General features: G+C 47.2%; 1 protein-coding gene and 1 long non-coding RNA gene across 4 annotated transcripts in view; one reads left to right on the forward strand and one right to left on the reverse strand.

The window, feature by feature from the left end:
• Positions 1-860: 860 nt before the first annotated feature.
• Positions 861-11978, reverse strand: LOC139799857 (uncharacterized). Of its 3 annotated transcripts, XR_011727494.1 has the most exons (6): positions 11929-11978; positions 11422-11501; positions 3912-3997; positions 2435-2665; positions 1808-1906; positions 861-1050 (listed from the first exon to the last, which is right to left on the reverse strand). It is a non-coding gene; the product is annotated as an uncharacterized lncRNA (long non-coding RNA). The 3 variants fall into 3 exon arrangements; XR_011727493.1 differs by having other exon boundaries at positions 11422-11973; XR_011727495.1 differs by having other exon boundaries at positions 2435-2677; positions 11422-11973.
• A 3800-nt stretch (positions 11979-15778) lies between these two features.
• The window catches only part of P3H2 (prolyl 3-hydroxylase 2), an 89057-nt gene continuing 80130 nt past the window's right edge, over positions 15779-24705 (forward strand). The window contains exon 1 of the mRNA XM_071752320.1: positions 15779-15908. Within this exon, the coding sequence (XP_071608421.1) occupies positions 15894-15908 (15 nt within the window). The 5' untranslated portion in view covers positions 15779-15893. The remainder of the gene's footprint in view (positions 15909-24705) is intronic.

Genomic DNA, 24705 nt, shown 5'->3' on the forward strand with positions numbered 1-24705 from the left:
TAATGCTTTTATCAGATTCAGCTTCTAATTTACACATGAGCATATAGATAATACATCTGCCTTGATTTTCTGTGCTGCTCTGAGCATATAGGTAAAGGGTATTGAAGCACTGAAGACTCCCTGACAATGGAGATCCTAGAAATGACGGATAGACCTCATGACAGCTGGTGATAAGAAATGTTTGTGAAATATTCATACAAGCTCAGAGTATTTTTAATGTAAGGTAGGAGAAGAAATAATGGCACGTCTGCTTGAGAAGAAACCCCAGAAATGTCAGTGACTTCCTCAAGTTGCTCAAATGTACCAGATTTTCAAACCTGGATAAATAATCAGGCTGAAAGAACTTGAGTCTGTCCTGAGCAGGGAGACAAATGGAATAACTGGGGCACATAGTGAGCTGAAAGCAATGTAAAATTGTTTCTGGGTTTTCATAGTGGACATCTAAAAGATGCCAATAATAGCAGCATCTCCTTCCAGGGTCTTAGACCAGTTATGAGCTGAAAAGGCATCCTGTAGTCAGCAGTGTTTGCGCTAGGGACAGGGGCTGCAGTCAAATCTTGCAGGGTGAGACCTCTCACATAGCCAGTTGTGCTAGAAAGTAGCACCCATGTCCATGCCATTGTGATTTTCTCCCCATGACCTTGTTGCCCACCACCTTAGCACCTGACAACGGGAGCCACCCAGAGTAGGGAGAAGACAGCTCCCTGCAGACCTTGTCCAGATGAATGTGTTTTTCAGAGGGTGCTGGAGTTTACCCCACCAGCCATGGACTCAACAACCTTGTGTTGCATCCAACTGGGAAATTGACCTGGACTTGCCAAACTAACCTGTTGATTGCAACACGAAGAGCACCACAAGGATTTCCTTGTTATCCCCATTTATTGAACTCTTCATTCCTCCAGTCCCACTGGCTCTTTAATTTTCCTGGTTTCTGTTTCCTGTTGTCCTAGAAGCCCAGCCAGTGACAAGAGGTTGATCTTCTGTGGCACATTGCTTTGGACCCTGTCTGCTGTTCCTGCAGAAGTCCTGCTCTCAATGGCATCTGCATCACTGAGCAGAAAGGGAAAAACACTCCTTTGTTGAGCCTCATGTGCTTGATTGGAAAACATCCCAACTCCTACAGCTTTTCCAGAAAAGCCCTGCCTGGATTCCTAGCATTCTGTGTCACGGACTTGGTGTTTCTAGGGTCTCCATTTCCTAGAGACCTGCCAGAGACATCAGGATCCCCCAGTTGTGCCAAACCTGTGGTTACTTCTGGTTTGCTGCCTCAGGGGCTGCAACTATCTGCCAGCTGGTGGGTGCTGCCCAGGATGGGGGCCAAGCATTGGAAAACCCATCTAGTTTGGTTTGCCTTGAGGCACAGTTGCCTTGAAACTGCCTTCCACTCCTGTCCCATTCATCATCCAGGACCAGTTTTCATTCCAGCACCTGAGTTTTTGTTCCATTCAACCTGAATTTTGATGTTAAATTTCCCATATTTCCCAGGCAGGATGTGCCAGCCCATATTTAGGTATTTTTGTATGTTTGTGTTTTGCCTCATCTGTCCTTCTTCTCTACAGCTGTCCAGGTTTTCCTCCTTGAGGAAGGACTTTTCCATAGTTCTTGCATCTGACCTAATCAGGCTGTTCCTGACCAACACAGCCAGGATGGGATAGATGAGCTGATGGCACATTCTGTCTGGGATATTGCACAAGTCCCATTCTTATACCACATCTGTGAAAGGTACATCACTGGCTCTTGTCCAGGAAGGATGTAACTAACATAAGAACTACATTTTCAGATCTGGGCTGAGAACAAACCATCTTACCACAACTAAGGACCTCCATCTGCACTGCCAGCAAGGATCCCCAGGACTGAGAGGTACAAAGACAGCCTTTGCCAAATGTGTACTATAGTTTGCAGGTGTCTTTTAATGGGAAGAAAAAAGGAAAAAAATAAATAATGAGTGTCCTGCAGGAGGCAGAGAGGAAGGTATAAGTGCCAAACTTTCCTACTTCCCTGGATCCTAGGAAAAGCCCAGCTATGTGAGAGCTGCGCAGTACTAATGCTTCGTCCTGCCACAGATTCACCTCCCACTGCAGCCAAGAGCTTTTATTTTTAATTTGGGAACCACACAGCAAGGTTCAGCAGGTGGGAGGGGTGGGATGCTGGTACTCCCAGCCCAAGCACTCCTGGCTGCCTTCAGAGCCAGCTCCCCAGCAGGAGAGCAGCAGGGGAGCCATGAAAACAAGCTCAGCCAAAGGAAAAAAAAAAATAAAAGCAAGAAATAGCATTCTTATTACAAGGTAAACAGCATTAACTCCATCTTGGGGGAGTAGAAACACCATGATGGTGATAGGCTTTTCTGCCCACAAGCAGTTGAAGGGTGGTGGAACGCACTCCACCCTCCCCTTGTGTAACACTCCCCACGCAGCAACTGTAAATAACCATTTACCTGTGTGTACTCCTCTTTTGCTGCTTTTTTTTAGGACCTTTCTTCTTAAATGCAGCTCCTGGAGGGGTGACAGCCCTGAGGTGTGTGTGGCACAGTCTCAGGACTGGAGCTGGCAGAGCTCTGCCACATGGGACTGGAGCTGTAGCCAGTGGCCCTGAGTTACTCCTGCGTGCAAAGCTGCCAGCTGCAGTAAGGGGGATGGGAGAGTGTAGGCTGCATTTGTTGTTTTTCCTGTGAAAAGAGCTCAACCGTTCATTTTAATTATTATTTTTCCCAGACCTGCAATAGCATTTCTCCACAGTTAGCAGTTCTCTAGAAAAGATCTGGTAAAAACATATCAACCAAAGCACATCTGTCAGCGAGCCAGGTCTGCTTGTTTACTTGCCCCCAGGATTTCAAAGCAGGTTCTCTGGGGACTTGTTTGAACCTTTTCAGACTTCAGAAACCAGGGACAGAAATAGGAAGTCAGTCCCTTCTTAGGGGGGGAGGGGGGCTTTTTTTTGGGGGGGAGGGGGCAAAAATGCCCTACCACTGCCCAAACCTATGGGCTGTCTCTTTTTTGGAGGTTTACTGGTCACTGGCATGGTGTAACATGACAAAAGCATCCTCGGGGCAGTACGTATGGGGTGGATACACTGGGAGCATGAGCAGAAATGCCAATGTGCCCAAGCACACAGCCCTGTGTAAGAAGCAGGGGAGACCAAGGAGCAACAAAACCCTCTGCCTTCCTTAGGGGAGGGATGTGGTCTTGGCCCAGCAAGCAAGCAGAGTCTGCACAAGAGGGAGTCTAATTTACAGTGTCCTGTAATTTGATGATGCCGTAATATGTTTAGCTTGGGGAAAAGGCTCTGTTGATGTTAGTGTGTCCGCTCACACTGGAGCTGTGGTATGTTCCATCAACATGAAAAACAATGCACTGGGCTGTGGTAGAACCATCCTTGAAAAAATAATGGAGCAGTAGCTTGGCTGGGGACAAGCTGTATGGGATTCCATCAGGTAAAGGCAGCCCCCTGAACCCTCCAGAGCCAGGCAGGATGTGCCAGCCCAGCATCTGCTGCTGTAACACTTTTTCTTCATTAAGAACTACAGCCCAGGTTAGTTGGACTCAGGGTGTCAGGACTGGATCAAGCAGTATGTCCCTATGGCTTTTGAACTGGCCCTAAAACACTGATGATATTGTGAAAGAAACAAAGCTCCATTCCATGCCTACAACCTTTCCCCTAACTGCTGCTTTTGGGTTCCAGACAGTGATGGTGAGGACATTGTTGTTAATACCAACAGTGACAGTAGTGCTAACACTAAAGAGCTCGAAGCACAGACTGGGATGCCAGAGTGATGCACCCTGCATGGACACTGGACAGACCTGCACTGAGAGTGAATAATTATGTGATCTGGTTCTGCTTTGGGATACAACATTGTCCTGCCTCAAACACACCTCCTCTTTTGCCTGGTAGATTTGTTATTAATAATTACTTACCCTTAGGCAGCGCTTGAGCCCTGAGCTCGTGGGACTGCTCCAGGCTGTCTGCTTTGTGTTTCAGGGTATGCCTGCAGGACTAAGCCCTGCAGATAGAGAAAAGACTTGTTTGAAATTCAAGCTAACTCCAAAGCAATCATTTATCTCTACAGGACTTACATGGCCCTTTAACTGCCCTCTTAAATTCTTTGGCATCCTCAGAGCAGCCTGGTGGGTTAGGACAGGGTGTTCACTCTGCTTACAGATGGGCAGCAAGCAATCTACAGCCCTGAAACTTAAAGTCGCTGAAATAAAGGATAAGTGCCTAGAGATCCATGAGCCTTTGAACTTGTGCCTTCTGTCTTTTGTGCTGATGTACTAACTGTGATGTTCTTCTCCTCCTCCACCTTGCACTCGGATATCAATGCGTGTTGGTTTGGGATTGACCAGATGCAAGGAATTTTTTGGTTCAGGGTGCAGGCACAGAACCAAGATGGACCACTTTGTTCTCAAGCTGCCTTAGAAAGTGGCAGAGGTGGAGGAAAAAAGCAAAGCATTGGGGTAGGACTCTGCTATTGGCACCAGTGACCCTTGGGGACAGCAGGCTACAAACTCCCAGGCTTTCTGTAGAATTTATCAGAAATCGTAACATAAAATAAATAAGACTCTGGTGTTTTGTGCCACAGAGAAATCACCAGGCTTTGCTTGCACACACCTAATTCTGCTGAAGGCATGAAATAATCTTGACACAGAGCAGCTCTTATCACCACAAGGCCATGCTTTAACAGGAATTTCCTTACAATTTTCCCCCAGAATCAGGCTAAGGCCAACTTTGAAAGGTAATGACATCATGACCCAAGTTAGGAGCAGATGAAGAATGTTCTTATAGAAGTGTACTTTGCATTAATCTTTTTCCAAAGAAGATGAAATGTTTCAGATTAAGTTAAAAGCATTAATTACAATATAACTAGTTAAGAATGTCAGTCACTGCACAACTTGTTTGTTACCATGGATCACAATGTCAGTATTGCAAAACTGTATTTTGTTTCCATCATAATCAAGTTGTCTAGCACTGAATAATGGACTAGTGGAGGCTCCCTCTTTTTATCTTGGCATGCAGGGAGCTCAGCAGTGTGTGTCAACACTGAGAACACTTGAAGAATTGCCTTGCTTTGTCTGCTTGGACCCAAAACCACAAGAGCTTTAAAGGGGATTCAAGCTGATTGGTAAAGTACCTGCTTTAAGCTAGTTTACCACCTCCTAATTTTGGCAAACTTGCTTATCTGTGTCCTGGCGCTCTGAGGATTGCCCTCCCTTTCCTCCTATTATTCACCTGGATAATGAAATCCTCGCTGTGCTAAGGGGTAGTGGTACACTCTGTACACAAACTGGCAGAGGTTTCCATCAGTACTCTGCTAACCCCAGTTCTTCCAGTATTATAGAAATGTTGTTCCCCAGCCCCTCTGAGCAGTGGCTTCAGTTTGGCTGTGCCAGGTGCTGTAAAAACAGTTCAGAGCTTGAAAAAATAAATAATGTGTTAAGGGTGGGACAGAACCAAATATATGCACTTGAATCAACTTATTTCTGCAGGACTGCAGTGCCATGCTGGTTGCGGTGAGGCAGACAGGATTGCCTTCAGCATCCCTGAGCCTGCAACAGGAACTGCAGCACCTATGGGACACAACTTGGCTATTCCTACTGATTTAAGAAAAAAAGATACTAACGGAACTGACACATGGACTGACCCAGGACATGTCTGACATGACTGACATGGACAGTCCCAGGACTGACCACAGACTCACCCCTGTTTTGGTCAGTTAAGCGTTTCTTACAGGATGGCTGCAGAGGACACCTGGAATGCAGGGCAAGCCCTGCTCCTTTCCTGCCAGAGGGGAGATGTGCAAGAAAAGCAGGGAGAGTATTTCCATTAAGAGATTTAGAGAAAGACTTGTTGGGGGCAGCCCTGTGATATGTGGTCTCATTTCACATCTCCTGGACAAATGGGAGCTAAAAGTAGTGAGTACAACATCCATGGCTTCCTATGGGAGAATCCTGCAGGACACTGGAGTTTCCACTTTTCCACAGAACTGAAAGAAGTTCTAAACAAAATGCTGATAAAAGCTAAACAAACACTCTTCCTTCTCCCCCTGGAATTAATCTGCAAAATAACTCACAATGAAGCTTATCAAGACCGGAAAGGTTCCTCTCGGAGTCATGCTTTTTCCTTTCAAGAGCAGCTGAGGTGATTTCCTATGAAAGGCTGTTTCTGTCAGTGTCTGTAGAGGTGTTTTTCTTCTCAGGATAGGTGGCCATACATATTTTTGGAGACCATTGGTTCTCTTGCTGATGGATGTGCCATGGTGTCCCAGCCTGGGATGGGACAAGGTGTCCCTCCCCAGAAGTATGGCACACAGGTCTGGTCCTAACACCTCTAGCTCCACACTGGCTCCCTCCCTTCCCCTGCTCCTTGCAGCCCCCTCAGCAGTGCAATCTCTTCCATGTCAGAGATTTCTTTTCTCCTGATGGATGTTTCCCATGTGGATTTAATTCTGGCAAAAAGCAACAAACTTAGGCCTGTGGAGGCTGCTGTATGCTCGGTCCAGAGGACACGGCCAGCTTCCCACACGTGATCTCTGGTTGACTGGGGCAGGTGGGGAAAGGAGGCTCTGGACTCCATCCAGCCCAAATCCCGTGGGATGGCTAAGGACGGTTACTGTAATGATGATATCTACTTACAGAGAAGATTAGAAGAATTCAATGGGTGCAACCTGGGACACATTCCCACATCCGCCTCTGTGTACTTACACTCATTCAGCTTGAATATCCAATTAATCTTGATGGTAGCAATTAAAAAAAGCAGTAGTATCTCTTCTTACTCATCTGTGAAAACCAGCTAGCAAGATTCTGTTAGAGATGATCAGTCAAATTTTAAGCTGACTGGTGAAGTTAAACTCTCAGGATAATTCTGCCTTTGGGAAATGCTGCGCATGTGTGTCAGTGGAACATAGCACAGCCCAACCCAGGCAGCTTTCCAGCAGGGTGAAGTTTAACTACTCAGTAGAGCGGAGAATGAGAATCCATTCTAGGACCTGCAGGATGAAAAGTGTGTTTGTGCAAACGTGCATGTGTGTAGGTGACATCCACACACGGGACTGACTTTGCAAGGGCAAATGCCAGAACATTAGAGAAGAACACAGCACCTGCCTGAAAAAGGCTTCTAGAAGCATCATAAGAGTAATGAAAGCTTAGGACTGCTGCCATTTGTGGTTCAATTTCTGTTTATATGGGGTTCCCATTGGGAAAAAAGCTAAGTCCATTGGTTTGTTGTAACAACACAGGAAGTGAAGAGTTTTTGCCATTATCCTGTTATTACACCTACCTTTGTCATCATATCCCTTTTCTCATCTGTACTGAGACCTGTATTCAAACTAGCAAAGATGTTGTCCATCGCTACCATTCAGCAAACAGTAACAAGGTACAGCCAGCTTTTATCTAGATAGAATTAAGCAAGCAACAGATCAAAGATGTAGCACACTTACTTTTCCTTACACTAGTGCAGGAGGGGGTAGATCAGAATGGAGGTATATTGCCCCACTGGGAAATTGTTCTGCTGACAGAAACTCATGGCTGTGGCTGACTGAATAGAAAGCTCTTGAGTTCTGAGCTAAAATGTCCTAAATGTGGTTGAAGAGGTTCTGACAACACTAGTGATGAGCCCCTGCTTCATTTGGCTGCTTGCATCTGTTCAGTCCAGAAATGATCCCAATCTCTCCAGACTGTTACTACTGGAAAGCAAAATCTGATTTTCAGATCTGGAAGTGCCTCATGGCAGTCCACAGCTACCCACTATGGACTCTCATCAGCCACCAAAGGGATTAAGCCCTTTCTCCTTTTGCATAAAGGAACCACCCATTGCCTTCCTGATCCCGACAGAACAGTCACTCCTGAAAATGAAAGAAAGTTAATTTACTGATCTGAACTGGTCATTTCCCAACATGATAGTCAATGCTGTGAGTCACCCAGAAAGACTCTCCCCTTTTCCATTAAGGTCAGAAGCAGTTTCAGCAGGGAGCAGGCAGGGCTGGCTCCAGAGCACAGCCCCAGCCCAAGCTGGCAGCACCAGCAGCAGCATCCAGGTGGAGGAAGGCTTCCTGTGACTACCTTTGCCACAACCCCTTGCTGGCACTGCTCAGGGAAGTACTCCTCTTTGCAGCCAAAAATGTGACTATCAATTTAGTTACGCTGCGGCAACTCAAGAGTAACCCCATTGGAACGAAATGGTAGAGGAGCAGAATACAGAAAATCCAAAGTCGGCTGTAATCTTAAAGCAGGTGAACAAGATCTGTAGTGTGGGCTGAACATTCTTTTTTAATGACTCTTTTCAGATGAAAATAACTCAGTTTAATAAAGGTGGGTGGTGCCCCAGGACTCAGTGTAATTTGAGTGACAAATGAGGGGTGGCTGGGAGGCAGGGAGCTTCCCCTAACTTTAGAAACAGTTTCATCTTTCTTTTAGAGCTGCAACAGCGAGGACTTTTCTTTGTGTTTCTGTCCTCAGACAAACTTCCTTTGTTCTGGTACAGTTTCTCCTCCCCTGGAATTTGCTGTCCCAACTGCTTTGTTCAGTCATGCTCAGGCTTGCTCTAACGCCAGCGACTCAGAAGTCTGATGAAACCTTAATGATCTCCAGCTCTCCTCACAAAGCTGTACCCAGCCACTCAAAGAGAAGACACAGAGATGTTTCCCTGTGACAACATTGGACCAGCAGCACCATGAGGGGAGCAGGAAAGAAGGGAATCACAACTGCTGGAGCTGGGCCTTTGGGTACAAATACTGAGTGACTCAGGTGTCCAGAGTGATGGTTGACTCACCATGAGCACAGGACTCTTGCCCGAGTCTCGTCTTTCCTGATGAGTATTTTTACACCCAGGCACACCTTGACCTGAGCATAGGACAGGGAGCCACCCAGCCATCAGCCCAAGGGTAGGGCACTCCCCTGGGAGGGCATTTGCAGCCTTAAAACTGACCAGAGCAAGAACATGAACTAAATCTTCAACCCCTCATGTGGACATCCTCACTGCCAGCACCTGCACATGTTGCTTTTGCTTAGGCTGGCATTATTTTGGCCTTGAGTCTGGGAGAGAGGCTGAGGAAGTGACCCTGAGTTCTCCTTTTAGGGCATCAAGCTTGAGATGCTCCTTTGCAGGACCTCAGCTCTTGGGAACTTTGGCAGATCTTGGTAGAAGTTTGGCATCCCGCAGGGTATGCAGACACTCTTAAGCAAGGAATTACGTCCTGGGACTCCAGCCTATTGTCACCAGCTGAGACCAGTCAGTAGTCTCAGTGGCTGACTCAGCGCAACTCCCCCATTAGACTTTACTGACTTTTACCTCTTAATATCATGATGTGACTTCAGACTTGGGTGAATCAGACACTCAGTGAAGGATTTACTCTAGGATTTATGGATTTGAGTGCAAGCTTATCTGCTGCCTTCAGCTGGGGTCATTGTCTAAAGGGCAACACCAAATGCCAAGTCTAGGGCATCAAGATGGCTGCTGAAAAATCCCTCCTCCATTTCCTTGCTATTCATGGAGCTGCACAGGCATTTCTTCACAAGGAGTCAGAGCAGCCTGAAATCTCCTGCATAATTCTTTTCCTTTAGTGTGTTCTTCTACATACAGAAAGTCTTTTTTGCAAGAGGTAGGATCAAGCACAGTCAAAAAGTAACCCTATGTCCAGAGCGGGAGTTCTCACTGCTCGTGTCAAAGGGCCAGTGTGAGGTCACACTAGATAGGAGTTGGCATCATGGGAGAGAGCAAAGTTTCACCCAGAGAGGTGGTTTCCATCAGTGATTCCTGCACCTGCGTGATACTCACTGAATTTTGCAAGGAGGGGGAGCAGAGAGGGACCAGGCTCTGTCTTTATTCCAGACCATATCTATGCCGTCACCTCAGCTTGTTTCTTTATTCTAGTTTGCATTTGTTCCTGTGCTTTGTGGGAGCAAAACTCAAGTTTCAGGAAGCATCTCATTAATTTTTCCATATTTTGAAATGGAGTGACTCACTCTTACCGAGCCAGCTGCTGTTTTGTCCTTGCTCTGTGTGCTGAAGGGAGCAGAGCGCACAACTCACCCCTGCCCTATGGCTGGCCCCAAGAACCCAAGGACCTGGGGGGGCTGCTCAGCAGTCAATGGTCCTCACCTTCCCCCTCAAAAAATGTCCCTTTGTGGCTTTTAGACACAAACATGAATGTACATGAAAGGGCAGTGGGTGGGGGCCTGTGCTGAATAATAAGCAGGTCTGGTAGCAGCAGCCAAACGAGTCGAGCAGGTCTGTGGAAGCAATTCAAGGCAGGCAAAGTAAAGAGATGGGTAAAGTGAGATGTAATTATAATCCCTCTAAGCTGGGACACAAGGAACCGAAGGATCTACGTACAACACAAACATCAGCCATGCATACATGTTACACCAAGGGGAATGAGGCTCTGTGTAACAACATGTTTACGGCTTCACGTTTGTCCCAGCTCAGCCAGCCCCATAATGATGTAACTGTGAGAGCATTGTACCCTGGCCAGGCACAAAATCATTCTGGGTCCAAGAGGAGATAGGGAAGAGGGTCATAGGGCATTTTTTTTTCCCTTTCTTGTGTCCTATCCTAAAAATATTTATCTGGAGAGTGATTTATTCAGGATTTTTCCCTTGTTTGCCACTGTGTGTCATGTGCTTTGCTGGTCTATCAATGATGAAGGGACTGCATGGCAACAGCTCAAAATAAAGTAAAATGGAGAGTCCAAGTGAAGGACCCCCAAACATCTGCTCTCCTGTTAGATAGAAGAGATCAAAAGGTACAATGGTTTTCAGAAGAAAATAGTCCCTGGAAGCATCCTGCTTATTAAGCTGTGCCTCACTCCTCTTTCTTTAGCTGTATGTAGTTTACAGTCTTGGCTGCACAGTGGCACAACATGAAAGGATTAGAGTGGCCATTGTCAGCCAAGTGCCTCACTAAAAGAAAACCCAACACTATAGTCAAAGCTTGAACTAAATGAGCACCATCATCATCAGAGTAAAACAGTGAAAGTGGGAGAGTTTGAAATCATCCATTCATTTCAGAAAAGACCTGTATTACTACAAAAAAAAAAAAAAAAAAAAAAAAGGAAAAAAAAATCAGAGAGAGGGGGGGAGGAGGGAAGAAAAGAAAGAAGGTGGGGAAATGCTGAAAGCTTTCAGGTTTTCTTCTTTCGTCACAAGAAAGAAAAAAAGGGGGCATGCTGGCCCCTTTGTAAGTTGTATTTAGGACCTAGACCCTTCTTCATTTCGAGCCAAGGGAATGATTGCTTTTGAGTTTGAAAAAAGCAGAATCAGGGTCATGATTTTTAAAAAGCTTAAATCACAGGCCTGTTTTAGAAACAGATTCAAAAGCACATGCTCACTGCAATTATCTACCCCTGTGGTGTTTTCGGACATGTGAACTTCAGGGAAACAATAGCCAGCCCTGTTATCAGCACAAAGGAGGATCAGTTTGGAATTACTGTACCTGTAACATCGTAGTCAGCCCTCAGCTCTGAGGGTTTCCATTCCCACTGTTGTTCGGCTGTGAGTTTACTTGCAACATTCCTGGAGGGAAAAGGGAAAAAAAAAAAAAAAAAAAGAAAGAGAGAGAGAAAAAGGAGGAAAGAAGGGCATTCCTGACTGAAGTGTGGAGCAACTGAGAGAGCTGGCATCCTCTGCATAGTACTTCCTAGCACAGGTCTTGCCTAAAACCAGGCAGATATTCTGCCAGTAGAAACTGATGGCTTTAGAAGAAGAAAAAAAAATCAGATCAGGGAGGAGGTATCTGAGCCCTGGGGTGATCCAGCTCAAATGCAGGCACTGCACAAGGGTAAAGAGGTGATGGGTATGTCCCTAGCTGCAGTATTCTCCTGTACAGGAGGCAAGACTGTTTCCATCCATTTGAAACACGGGACCATGATTAACCATTGAGGCCCCCAAAAGATGGTTTAATAGAAAGGTTTGGAGATGACTGCAAGTATCCTGATATTACCTGGTGTGATCACTCGAACACAGACATATCTTGGGTAGCTGGGTTGGGCTGATGAGGAAGTATGTCTTGGAAGCCCTCAGCTTACTGTTTAGAGTAACTGCATGTGACTCTCTTATGTATTTGAATTTAACACTAACATTCCCAAGGATAATATTGTTGAATCTTAGAAAGCTGGGTGGGACGCGTCTAGGCCTGGGCAGTCAAACCCTAAAAACTAAGCTGAAAAAAAATAAAAGGAAAAGGTGATGGTAAATGCTTGGTGAGTTTTATCAGGTTCTGGGCCCCAGAAGCAGAGTCTTCAGATGAAGCCTTCCCTCTGCTCTTGCGTTGCAAACTCTGCTGTGCAGGTAGCCACGTTGCTTAACCCGAGGGCCAGAAACCTCTTAAAAAACATCTTAGAGATCTTCGGTCTCTACCCCAAGGGCTTCAAATTTGCAGTGGCCCGGACCTCTGTGCTTGTCGCTGTAGGGTGATGGGTCACCCTTAGGGTGGGTACTGCGGCAAAGCGGAGCCCACGGCTGGGGGATTCAGCTGTCAGCGCAGGTGCCGATATCTGCGGCAGCCATCTCGGCTCCTTTCATAATCGATGGGGAGAAACTGGGAGGAAGGCATGATTCACCCCGCCCGCCTGACACTCCTCCTCCCAGTCCCGCCTGGGTCGCAGCCCTCCTGCCTGGAATCTGCCCTGCCAGACTCTGCCGCCACTCCCCTGCCTGCGGGAGCTGTCACCTGCACCCCGCACCTCCACGTGTACCCTCTGCAAATGGCCCCAGAAACCCAGATCCGGGGCAGGATGCAACCCCCCCAAAACCAGCCCCCTGCTTGCTGCACGGGTGATGCCTTGGTGGCACCTTGAAGGGGGGACACATCACCCTTATTCACCCGGCCTCGGCTATGCTTTTAGTTTCTCGGTCTGCTGGAGAAGGAGCTGAGAACTGCACCGGGTGTGATCCAGATGCCTTTTCTGTGGGTAAGCCCCTGGTGAGGAGTAGCAGTCACACACATAAACCACCAGGTTTCCAGGGTGTTGACGTCCCGTGAGGTGACAAAATGGGGGCAGAGTGCTTGGGAGTTACCAGACGTCCCGAGTTTTTGGTAGAGCCTTTGCCCTGGGCTAACCAAAACTGTGATGCTGTGTGGCAAGGAGCCAAGGTAAGAGCCCGGCCAGAGGGCTTTCCCCTGCGAGGGGAGAGAACACTTGCACCTCCCTAGCAGGCTTATCTTGAAAGCGAACCAAGGCAGCAAGAAAGGACTTGTGATGGAGGAGGTAGAAGAGGGTGATCCTGGAAGGGAGGAGGCAGGACAGGCTGCACTGAAGGAAGGAGGGGAGAATTTTGGGAGGGAGGAATTCTTGGAGGCTTGGCTGTAGAGGAAAGGCTTATGAAGGTGAGAAAATGACAGTAGAACTGTGGGGACACAGGGAGCAGCCTTGCTGGGCTGATGGAATGGAGCTGGGGGAAGTACCAGTGATGGAAGGGAAATGTGGCAGATTGTTTTCCATCTTTTGGCCACAAACGAACAGAGGTGGGAAAAGCTGTGAGGGCAGACACAGAGGACAGAGATTCAGCTAATTTCTATCAAGTTAACCCTTCTCTAAACACTAGCTGAGAAAGTAGCCTGTCCTTGGGGCATGCAGGAGCCCACACTGATGCCTCATCCTTCTGCACCAGGTGGAAATGCGCTGCTCGCCATGTGTAGAGAGAGACTGAGTGAGTCCAGATTGAATGAGGGATGAGAGCTCCTGGTTCCAGGCTCACCCCCCAGGGCTCCTGGCAGGGAATACACTGAACATTGACGAAGCTGGATAACGGGTGAACCGGTCCTGCCGGGAGCCTGGCAGTGCTGAACACCCAGCTTGTGCCCAGCTCTGCAATGTGCTGGTTTAAGTCAGCTCCATTCTCAGCCAGAAAAACCCTCTGATAAGTCAGCCAGCTTCGTATTTACCTTCCAATGCCGGCCAGCACTGACATGTTTTGCAGAGCCAGGCCCAGCTTCAGTGAGAGGGGGAGAGCCTGGGAATGCAGTGGTGGGGCAGAAGGAGGATTTATAACTGTTTGGGGGTCGGGTGGGTCACCTGAGCTGAGGGGACCTCCCAGGTCCTTTTTCTCCCTTGCCAAGAAAGGCTTTCCTTGTTTGGACTCCTGGATAGTTGGACCCTGCATCTCTTCCTGGGGAGTGGGGTCACTTCAGAGCAGCAGAGCCTGGGAAATGAACCCATGAATAGGGCTCATGGGAAACAGGGTCCTGCTGATGTTGGCATGGAAACAGATTTGGGGGGCTGCAGGGAGTTTGGCAGAGATGTGAGGCAGGCTGTGGATATGTTCTATATTGATGACCTTTTCTCTCTCATCTACTGACCACCTCTTTGTACATCCCCACCCCTTCCTGGCTGTTTTCACACTAAACAACAGCTATAAAAAGATATTTTTCAGGCCAGATGGGGCTGATGCCTGACCTGGGATGGGTGTATAGGGATTGTCTGCGTTCTGAGTGCAGTGGCTTAGCAACACTTAAGAGTTTTACCAGCTAGCAGAGCATTCTGCAGGGACTGTAGCACCCTGATGTTACCCCATTGTTTTGCACTGACACACACAGCTAGAGCTGAACATCCCACACCTCTGCTCACATCACCATCCTCTCTGCTCACTTGCAGATTTTTTTTTCTTTGCCAAGAATACAGGAACCTGCCACTCTGAGATGAGTTTCTGCTTCAAGCCTCCAGCTTTTGAAGCAAAGTAGAGAGTGCAGCTGGCCCAGCCACCAGAGAACAGCACTGTTTCTGGGGAAGCGCTTGGCAGAGGCTGCTGGAGCATCCCAAGATTCCTGGAGCAGCTGAGCTTGTGCAGGGAAGGGACATGGGGCAGGAATGGGGGGGGGAGGTGTGCATGTATGGGGAACCCTCCATCTTCCTGGGATGTGGTACAGCTGCATGAGGGGAGGGAGATATAGAGGAAGGAAGAATGAGCATCACCTCACCTGTTGATCCAGAGGAGGCTATGAGGGAGGAAGTAGCCATTTCCCTCAAAACTGGAAAATTTTACAAATAGTTTCATGGCAACATAGGTGACATTTAGTTGTGGTGGTTTTTTACCTTAGCAAAATTTCTGCAGTTTGGGAAGGAGTTTTTGCAGGAAGAGACAGAAATCTGAGGAAGTCTAGTAGGATCTCCTATAACCAGACCCTGGGGACAGGGGTAAGTCATTCTGGGTCAGTGAATATTGAATATATATGCTAATGGCAAAGCCTGGCAAGGTGAAGGCTGCCTCTGCAGCTCTGTGTGGCAGTAGTCTCAGTCCCTGCCTTAAATTGCACAGGAAATTAAATTTCAGCCTGTTTCTAAGCAAATACCCTTACAGCTGGGTTAGTGGCTGTTACTTTGGATACTTATGCTGTTGGCAGGGCCATTTGTCTGGGATGTCTCTTCTAGCCTAGCTGGGAAACCAATTGCAAAGCATTGCCAGATTCCTCCAAACAGAAAGATTGACTCCCGGCCTGAGGATCCCCAACATTCCCGTGCCAAACTCCGTGGCCAGGTAAGGATCACTGTGTTCCCATCCACCCCTCCCTAGCCCACCTACCCACCCGGGCTTTGTAGCAAGGGAACGCTGCCTGCAGAAGGTGCTGCCTGCAGCCCACAGCCGCTCTCGCAGCTCCATCTGCAGGTGCTCAGCCCAGGCTGTGCCTGTACAGAGCTCGGCTCCTCAGAGCCTGATTTTCCAACAAAGCTACAATGGCCACGCTGGGCTTGCTCAGCCCGTCGCTGTCTGGCCCTTCCTGCCCTGGGTTTCGACACCAGGGTGCTGCTCCACCCGCTGCCTCACCCCCTGCCTCACAGTGCAATGTGTTCCCATGTTTCGCCCTCTGAACTCTTTGAACTAGTATGAGAGATCCAGCTTATCCTCTTTCAGATCTTCCCTTGACACAGGATTCCACCAGGACACCGAGGAGAAATCAATCATCTAGCTATGAGGAGAGGAAAGGTGTGTGGTCGTGTCTTCAGCCCTGGTCCCTGCTGGGACATGTGAACCATTAGCCGACGTCCACATCCTCAAAGTAGCGGTTCCTCTGCTTGCTGCTGGGTTTCTCTGGAGAAATGGGACCACAAGGCCATGGGCAGCAAGGCATGGGAAGGTGGTCTAAGGAGCACACAGAAATCCCTATCCCCACGTTACCCCCTGGCACATGCAACTGTCCCAGGAACAGGCAGGTATATTTAGCGACAGTGCAAAGTCCATCAACAGTTAAGCCAGAGCTTGGAACAATATTTCATCATCCCGGTGTCCCTTGTCCCTCTGTGCTTCTCAGGACAGGCAGGGCACTGTGGCAGCCTGCTCCCAGCTCCATGCAGGGCTGTGGCTGTCCCTTTGCCTGCCAGCAGTCAGAGGACTGTATCAACCAATGTCCAAAGCAGCCCTCAGTGCTCTTTTGGTAGCTGCAGTGGTTGTCATGGTGGCTCTGCAGCTGCAGGGTTACTGCATTAATACAGGTCGTGTTTAATCAGATAAGCCCTCTATAACCAGGGGTTAAGAGGATTGGAAGACCCTGAACATACTCATCTGCAACTAAAACTAGTACCCTGGGAGCAGCCATGACTAAGGAGGGGCCTTCTGGTCATGTATTATTAATGACAGCAATACAAAGCTTTCAACAGCAGTTCTACAAAACCTAGTGTGGAGCTTGCATGCATGATTCATATGCAGTTTGCTATGTGTTATGAGATGCTGCATGGTCTGAGATGTCTGTGGGCAGAGCTCAGCAGACTCTCCATAGGTGGGAACATTCAGATACTGGACCAGACTGTGGAAAAAGTGCTCAGGAAGAAAGAGGCTCCTCAGCCCAGAGCTGACTCACTGTCAAGTTAGATTTCATGGTGGCTGCTGTTCCTAGACAAGATTACAAGATAAACAGGAGCATTGGCCTACAAGGCTTTTAACTCAACAGTTTTCCTTGGTACATGAAAGCAAAGCTGACAAAATGAGCCAGAGATGATAAAATTGTAGAATCAGTAAGGCTGAGAAGACCTCTAAGATGAAGTCCAAGTGTCAACACTGCCATGCCCTCTAAACCAACACTTGGTTTGTCAGACCTCCGCTTCTGTTTGAAGAAAAGCATTCTGGTTGGGCTGTTTGTGGGGTGTGTGATGATCCCATTAGCCTAAGAAAATATGAGCATGATACCCCTGGTCAGCCAGATGAGCACTTTGCACCCCACCTCTTGTGCCTACATGCACAGCCCTGGCTCATCCACCCATCTGAAGAAGATGGCAGCAGGGACAGTTTAGAGTGACCACCAGCTCAGAGCTTGGGAATGGCTTACTCTGAGGTTTGGGCTTAGAGAAATCCCACTATGTGTGATATATGAATTGTGGGATAATGCTGCTTAAGCACACTGCCTTCCACACAGACAAACAATATTCATTTAATTTAAGAACTTAAAGTAGACTACTAGACTACTCTCATTAAGACTCCCAGAAGAGTTTTTGCAAACTTTTGTGTATATGACATTGTCAGAGATGATGTGACCAGTCTGTGTAAAGAAGTAAGCTTCTATGAACTTTTTGTTTTGGTTTGGTTTATTGTTGTTTTTTTTTTCTCATTCTAGCCTGTTTCTTGCATGAGCTCATTTGTCTGATGAAGGTATCAATGCTTCACGGTCCTGGACCAAACATGGTGCCTTGGCACAACTGGGCCTGGCTTCATCTGCATGTTTGCAAACTTTCCATACTGAATAAGCTAGCAAGAAGCATGTCAGTCCACTTACACCTGCACACATGACAAATCCAAGCAGCATGGTCTGGAGCAGAGTGTGCTCTCATTGGTTTAAAACCAGCAGAGGGCAATTGGGAAGGTACCAGGTGATACCCGTGATGGGAAAGCAGCTGTTGCACACAGCTGGGAAAGAGTGGAGTACAGAGGGTATTTGAGAAACCTCAGGGATATGGAGCAGCATCCTAGCCTTGGGACACCTGCTCTCAGTTGCTGGAGCTGCTGGTATTGCCAAGGACCCAGGAGGGTGCCCGACGAGAGGCAGACAGTGGGCCTAAGCTGGGCTGCGGAGGAACTGGAGGGAGCGGGCGGCAGCGTTGCCTGCGCTGTGCCGTGAGGAGAGGCCAGCAGATGGGGATGTGGGATCTTGGCACCTCTTCGGGACGGCGCTGATGCAGCTCGGAGGGAGCATCGCGTCGGGAACAGAAGCTATTGCCCAGGTAACCGGGCCCTCAGCCCAAAATCCTGCCGGGCAGAGCCCCGCGCCCTCAGTTGGGCAGAGCTCTGAAAGCCCGTCGGGTCCCAGACAGCCCCGGGTGTGCTGCAGACAGCCAACCTTCGTTCTGCCGGGTCCCCGGCCTCTAACCGATGGAAGGTGGGAAGGAAGGAAGGAAGAAAGGAAGGAAACAGGAATTCAGCCAGGACCCCGCTGGTGCTGCCCTTCCTTCTCGTTCTCCTTTCTTTCCCCTCCGAATGCAGGGGCGGCCGCTCACTCACCTTGGAGGGAATGAAGGGCCGGGGAGGGAACGAGAAGGGAGGCATTGTGCCCTACTACCTCCTCCAGCCAACACCCGTCAGTAACAGACGTGACTTTTTTCTGCCTCCTCGGTACAGCCAGGCGGCTTTGTCCCCAAAAATGCCGACTGTCCTTTTCTAGAGGCTGCCAGCTATAACTTCAGACATAAGCAGAGGACAGCTCAGCCCCTCTTTTCTTTGGGTTTTGTTTGCCTTTTGCAGCATTCAGCTCTCTTATGCAAGGATTATGCAGACTTAATCCTTTTCTTTTCACCAAATTAATTTTCCTTTTCACATTTCCTTATTAAAGTGTGAGCAAGGGAAATGCAAGGGGTAGTGGTGTGGCTGCTGGCCATGTTACTGCTGTGGTAGGATGAGGCAGTGCTGGGTGGAACCATGTGTGAGAGGGGAAATTAGGGGAATTTATACCATAGGCTGGTATTTTTTTATCTTGGATTTTAGAGCCTTAAATTCTCCTAGAATGGGAGCCTGTGCAAGCACCCCCACACCTAGGAGTAGGGAGGAATTTCTCGTAGTCATCTCCTGCCTCTGATACCATGGGTTTTCTGTGCCCTCTCTGTTTTGCCTGCAGCCGGTCGTACCACTTCTCACCTTCCTCTTGGCCATCTTTATCCCTTCACTGCTCTGGCATCAGTTTTCAGAAATGCTCCCTTGCACTCCAGCTGTGGAGGAAGAGCTGGGAGGAGGGGGAACAAGGAACTGGGGCAGGAGTTAGGGAAGCTAAAAAACAGGGAGGCCATAACTTCTCTCCAATGGTTTGTTCTCCTGCTATGATCCCCCAGAATCACTGTGTCCTAATTTTTTTCTGCAATAGAGACCCTTTTCTTACTTCCTACCCTCTACATCCTCTAGTAGCTCCCCAAATACTCCCGATATACTCCTATAATACTTTCTATAGTACTCCTGTTCTCTCCTTCTTGCCCTACTCCCCATTCCAGGGAGAAAATGGAAGCCAACCTTGCTGTTTGTATCTTCCTTCTCCCCTCTGCGCCCATCGTAGCCTTATGGACAAGGTAGATGGGAAGTATCCAAACTCCTGGGCAGCTGTAGAAATCATAACATTGTATAATACCTTTCCATGTACCCCAAGCCAAGGGCTGCTCCTTGTGCATGCAAGTATGCTGAAGAATCTGGCCTTAGTTTTCAGCACACTTGGGGCCAAATCCTGATTTATTTATGGCAGTTTTCCAGTCAAATGGAGTAGATCATGACTTAGACCAAGACACACAGTCTTGCTAATGTTTCACATAGCTGTAATTATTCTTGCAACATAGTTCTCTTGTAAGTAGTTGGAAGGCTTCAGAAATGTGCAGAACAGATGCAGGTAATTTGGAATTTGCAGTCTGGGGAGTATATTGTGCCCATAGTCAGTGGGAAAGCTACCACCACTTCCTTTAGGTGCTGGAATGCCTATGAGCTATTTGACAGAATAAAGTTGACTGTCTTAATGAGTAAAGGAAGATTTGGGTTTTACACCAGATAAAATGATCATCAGCAGTGAGCTCTGGAAATTGTTGTATTATCACTCAGGTGTCTTTCATGTATTAAAAAAAAAAGTCTCCTTAATGCAGAAGAAAGGAGCATTTTTTTTTCTTTAAAGCTCTGGCCATTCAGAACATTGTGAGCCACCTTAGAGCACTGACTGGTTTGGAGATCAGGGTGTTTCTTAACCCCAGTTTTTTTATGGGAACATGCAGCCTGGGTCTGACAAGCTGTTGTTTCTGTTCTGAGCAAAGAGCTCCCCCAGCAAACTACCCAAAAGGCCCGTGTTTATCACACTGCTGTAGCACAAGGTCCTTGTCCCACCCTGGGGACCGAGGCAGCTGTGCATCCAGCAGGGTTCATTCCAGGATGACCTCTGAGGTACAGGTTCCAGGAGTTCCATAATGCCCATGGGGGGCTTCTTTCCCCCACTGTGGGTGTTCCCATGCACCCAGCTCACATGTCAGTCTCATGCGGACTGTGTCTTATTCTCAACTACTAGGGAAGTCTGCAACCAGAGAGTCAATGGCTGTGAGTCAAACCTTTGTTGCACCTTTTCTTCTTTTCTTCTAGTCTGTTAGCCTATGCTTTCTCTTCCTCTAATAAGAAGGTTATACTTTTCTATCTGAAAATGGGTTCAGATGAAGGAAGAAGAGCCCTCCCTGTCAGAGACAAACCTGTGTGATGCTGATTTGCCTCCTGTTACACTGATAGGTGTCACCTGCATGATGGGGTAGTATTTCCAGGAAAGCTTAGGAATCTTGGAGGAGATACAGAAATATCTTGGTACCAAAATTTTGTTCATTCACAAAACATCAGGTGCTCTTTGAAATCATGAAAGAAGCAGCCCTTTCAGCTTGTTGCTCAGGGAAGTGCATGTTTTCCTAATGCAGGAATAGTTGATGGAAGAGACCCCTTCCACTATCAAATCCTTATAATTGCCACCAGCCAGGGGCATGTTTTACCTGTAACTTGTTTTCCCTTCTTATTGTGTTATTTCATTTCTTGATTATGCCTTGCTTGTATTTCTTCAGTTCATAGCAATAGAAAGTAACTGTAGCTGTAGCTATCCCGCAGCCAAACTGCTTTTTGCATAGGAGGCAATATCCTGTGGGTGACCTTAGGATGACTTCACTTGATGCCTCACAGTAACCTATAGATACTGATGCTGTAAAAATGGTTTTGTGAGAGGTATAAATACAAACATCATGAGATCACATATTCTGAACTATAACTGAATGCAGACTCTTGGAAAAAATCAACTCAAAACCCTCCTGGAAAAAGCTGTCAAGCGCAACACACTTCATAAATTTTTCCACAATCCCAACTATACCATGCATCAAACAGGCTTGTTTTAAAAAGTGGTGCCATGAACACCACCGTGCCTGGGTATTAGTTAGATTACTTGTACTTCAACCAGGATGGGAAGGGGAAGGGTTATCTCTAGTGCTCTGTGCTTATCGTTCCCTGAGATGCCTCTCTTGGGGACCTCATGGGAATCATTGTCCAAGACTATCAAGAAAAGTCAAGTGCTCGCTCTGCAAAACGAGTCTGATGGCTCATATTTAGTGCCCCATGGCAGCCCTCCTTGCCCAAGGCACAATGATGAACCTGGCTGCTTCAGTGTTGGCCCTGACTAATGGAGATATACACTGTTCTGAACCTATCTGGACTCAAGTGCTATCAATGGATCTAAGTTTCATACACATCCCTGCACACCAGTTTAATTTTTGTTGTCTTTTTTCTATACTTCTGGGCAAAGCCAGAGAAAGGACAGTCCAAGCAATACTCCTAACAGCTTATTACCCTTTTTCAGGTTTCAATGGAGATTAACCATCCTGGCAGATGCACCTGCTTGTGGTCAGAATAGCCAAAATGTGCTGTGCAAATGATTAAATGTCAGTTAACCTGATTGTAAAAGGCACCACAGCAATAGCAATCACAGCATGGCTGTGGGGATCTTGGAGCCCTCTACATCCCATCTTCCACTTGTCAGTCAGTGTCTGGTGATGCTGCACAAATGGCTGGAGAGGGCAAAGAAAAAGAATTATGAGTTTAATTAAAAAACACCATGATCACTTAGCTAGGCATAATGATGCTATCCTATTTGGAATTTGCCCAACACTCCAACACTTGCTATTTCACATGAGTAAAAATGGCCAGAAGCTGGTTTATGTTTTGCAGGAGGAAAAAACACAGGTTGAGTTCTACAACCTCTCCAGATCCATGCCAAGGCCTTGATCCAGCATGATCTCTTGTGCATCCCCCGTCATACAGTAGCTGGGCATGGGGCTACCCTGGCACAGCCTGTGCCAGGAATGTGGCCCCAGCTCAACTGCACACCAGCCTTTGCTGAGCTGCATTTTTCTCCCTCTTTCCGGCTGTTGCTCTTTCATTATTCACTGGAACAGGGGCTGAATTCTGTGACAACAAAGTTTGCTCTGCAATCCTGCAGAGTCCATCCCAGAGCAGTAAATAGTTGTTGATATTGAAAATAATCCACCCAGGCTTCTGTTCAGCATCAGAGGAGGGGCATAGAGAGGATATACAGGGTCTCCTCTGCCACCTCATACTCATGCTGCTTCTAATGAGGTTTAGCCATGCTCATCAAGGCTGTCTCAGCAAGGGGCAGTAGTGCAGGAACATCTGGCATGGGAGGGATGCCAGAGCTTAGCTGTGATGCAGGACCCCGTTCCTCAGTGGGATCAGCCCCAGTGACTGCTGTGGCATTGTTCTCTTTGGGCACCATAAGCACAGGGCATGGGCTGGGTGCCCACCTGCACTTCTGGGCAGCACCTCCCAGCAAAAGACCTTCCTCTACAAATCTGTCAAACATTCTGAGCTAAAGGCTTCCGTGTGGTCTGTCTGCCTCAGGCATTTCCTTGTTTTCAAAAGTTTCAGCTATAATTGTCCTATTCTCTGCAGCTAAGATTTAGGACACATAATTAGTTTTGAGCATTCTTGTCTCTGGTTTGTTGAGAAAACCAAGTTCTGCCCAAGCCTGGAGGTTTAGCAGGAGACGCCCACCTTGAATGCCCCAGAAGTCACACCAAAATTTGTTGCTGTATTTCATCTTCATTTTGTGTGGATTCATTTTATACAGCTAACATGGAGCTAATAGTGTTTCCTTCTTGCACAATGAAATTAATGACTGGCAGAACTGAATTCAGGGGCAGCATAAGTCAGCCAGAGAAAAGCTTAATGTGAAGCTGTATCCTCAGAGCATTAATCAGATACTTGCACTGCATAAGACCTGGAGCAGAATGCTGATGAACAAGGCAAACACAAAATTACTCCAGATGACATGAACATCTTCTCTGTGGTCTGAGCAAACCATAATGCTGTGGGAGAAGGAGGCAGAAAGAGTAGATAATGATCAATATGCCCTGGAGATCTCCTGTAATGCAGTCATCTCAAGGGTACACCAGGAAGCAAAATAAAGCCTACAGAGCTCTGATCTGGTACCTTCTAATTTCAGAGTGTTAGGTAGTATGACTGTCACATTCTTGTAGTATTCTTAGTGTTTTACTCAGTGGATATATACAGTCAAAACTTTTTGCTTATGCCTCAAAAAAATATTTGTGTGCATAAAGATTGTTCTTCCATTTTTATATTCTCCCTGAAGACATACTGTAGGTGTGTCTGCAAAGTGAGGTCTCCATTCTCTTTCTCCTCTCCTCGTGAGAACTCTGACTTAGTCTCTTCTATAAAGAAGCCACCTTTGCACAACATTAGGTTTCTTTTCATAATAAATTATTCCTAGGCTTTTAGATTACTGTGGGAGGAGAAAAATTACCCTTCATTTTTCTTAGTCAATTCAAGAATTAAGAACTTCCTTATATGACATGATAAAGCCATTTATTTGTTTTTCACCTTCAGTATCCCCAGTTCTTTGGCTTGCTTCAGGCTTGCATTAATTCTGAGGATGTCTGAGGTGGCTCTTTTAGAAACCTGGCCAGGCTCAACCTTGATGTCTCCTCAGCTTTTCAGGATACTAGATAAATGCCAAAAAATTTATCCCTTGTTGTGAGATTCATTTCTCTTCCCTGTGCCCCAAGATGCCAGGTTGGGACCAAGGGGTGGGAAGGCAGCCAGATGCTGGGACCCTTCACCATTACTTGTGACTGGGTGGGGTGATTGATGGGGGGAACATTCCCTTGGTTTGTTTGTCATCATCAACCCATGACTCCGGGTTACAAACCTTTCACCCACCTTCTCTGAAGGCAGGCCAAGTTTTGAGTAAGTTCACAGGAGCCTGGTTGGTTGGTTGGTTTTTTAATGCTTCATTTGTACAGCACTTTGCACAGCTCCTGAGTGCTGCCATAACAGATATATTCTAAAAATCCCTGTGTGTACAATAGGTTATGTTACTTCCTGGCCTCATGAGGAGGTACCTGATTAACCTATCTAACACCGGTTTACACCTGTTGGTGTAAACCAACATAGGTGCCTGCTTCTTGTCATGTGGCAGCAGGACTACTGTATTTAACCTGACAGCCACTGAAATATTCCATGTACCTAGAGATTTCTGCCTGAATTTTCTCATATGTACCTGTCACTGTGAGAGACCATTTGGTACCAGGCAGGGCTGGTTACCTCTTGCCAGTGCTTCAGGGAGAAGTGGCCTCCTCAAAGAGCTGGTTTCAGCTCTGTGCTTCATCAACCTTACTGACTGTGTTAAAAGGCAGCAGAAGCCTCTTAGAAATAGAGAGCACTGCCACATGATAAAAATCTATCTCAAAATATGTTTAGGGGAGGGATGTTAGCTGTTTGG

Source organism: Heliangelus exortis, chromosome 9 (assembly GCF_036169615.1).
Source record: "Heliangelus exortis chromosome 9, bHelExo1.hap1, whole genome shotgun sequence".
Lineage (NCBI taxonomy): Eukaryota > Metazoa > Chordata > Aves > Apodiformes > Trochilidae > Heliangelus > Heliangelus exortis.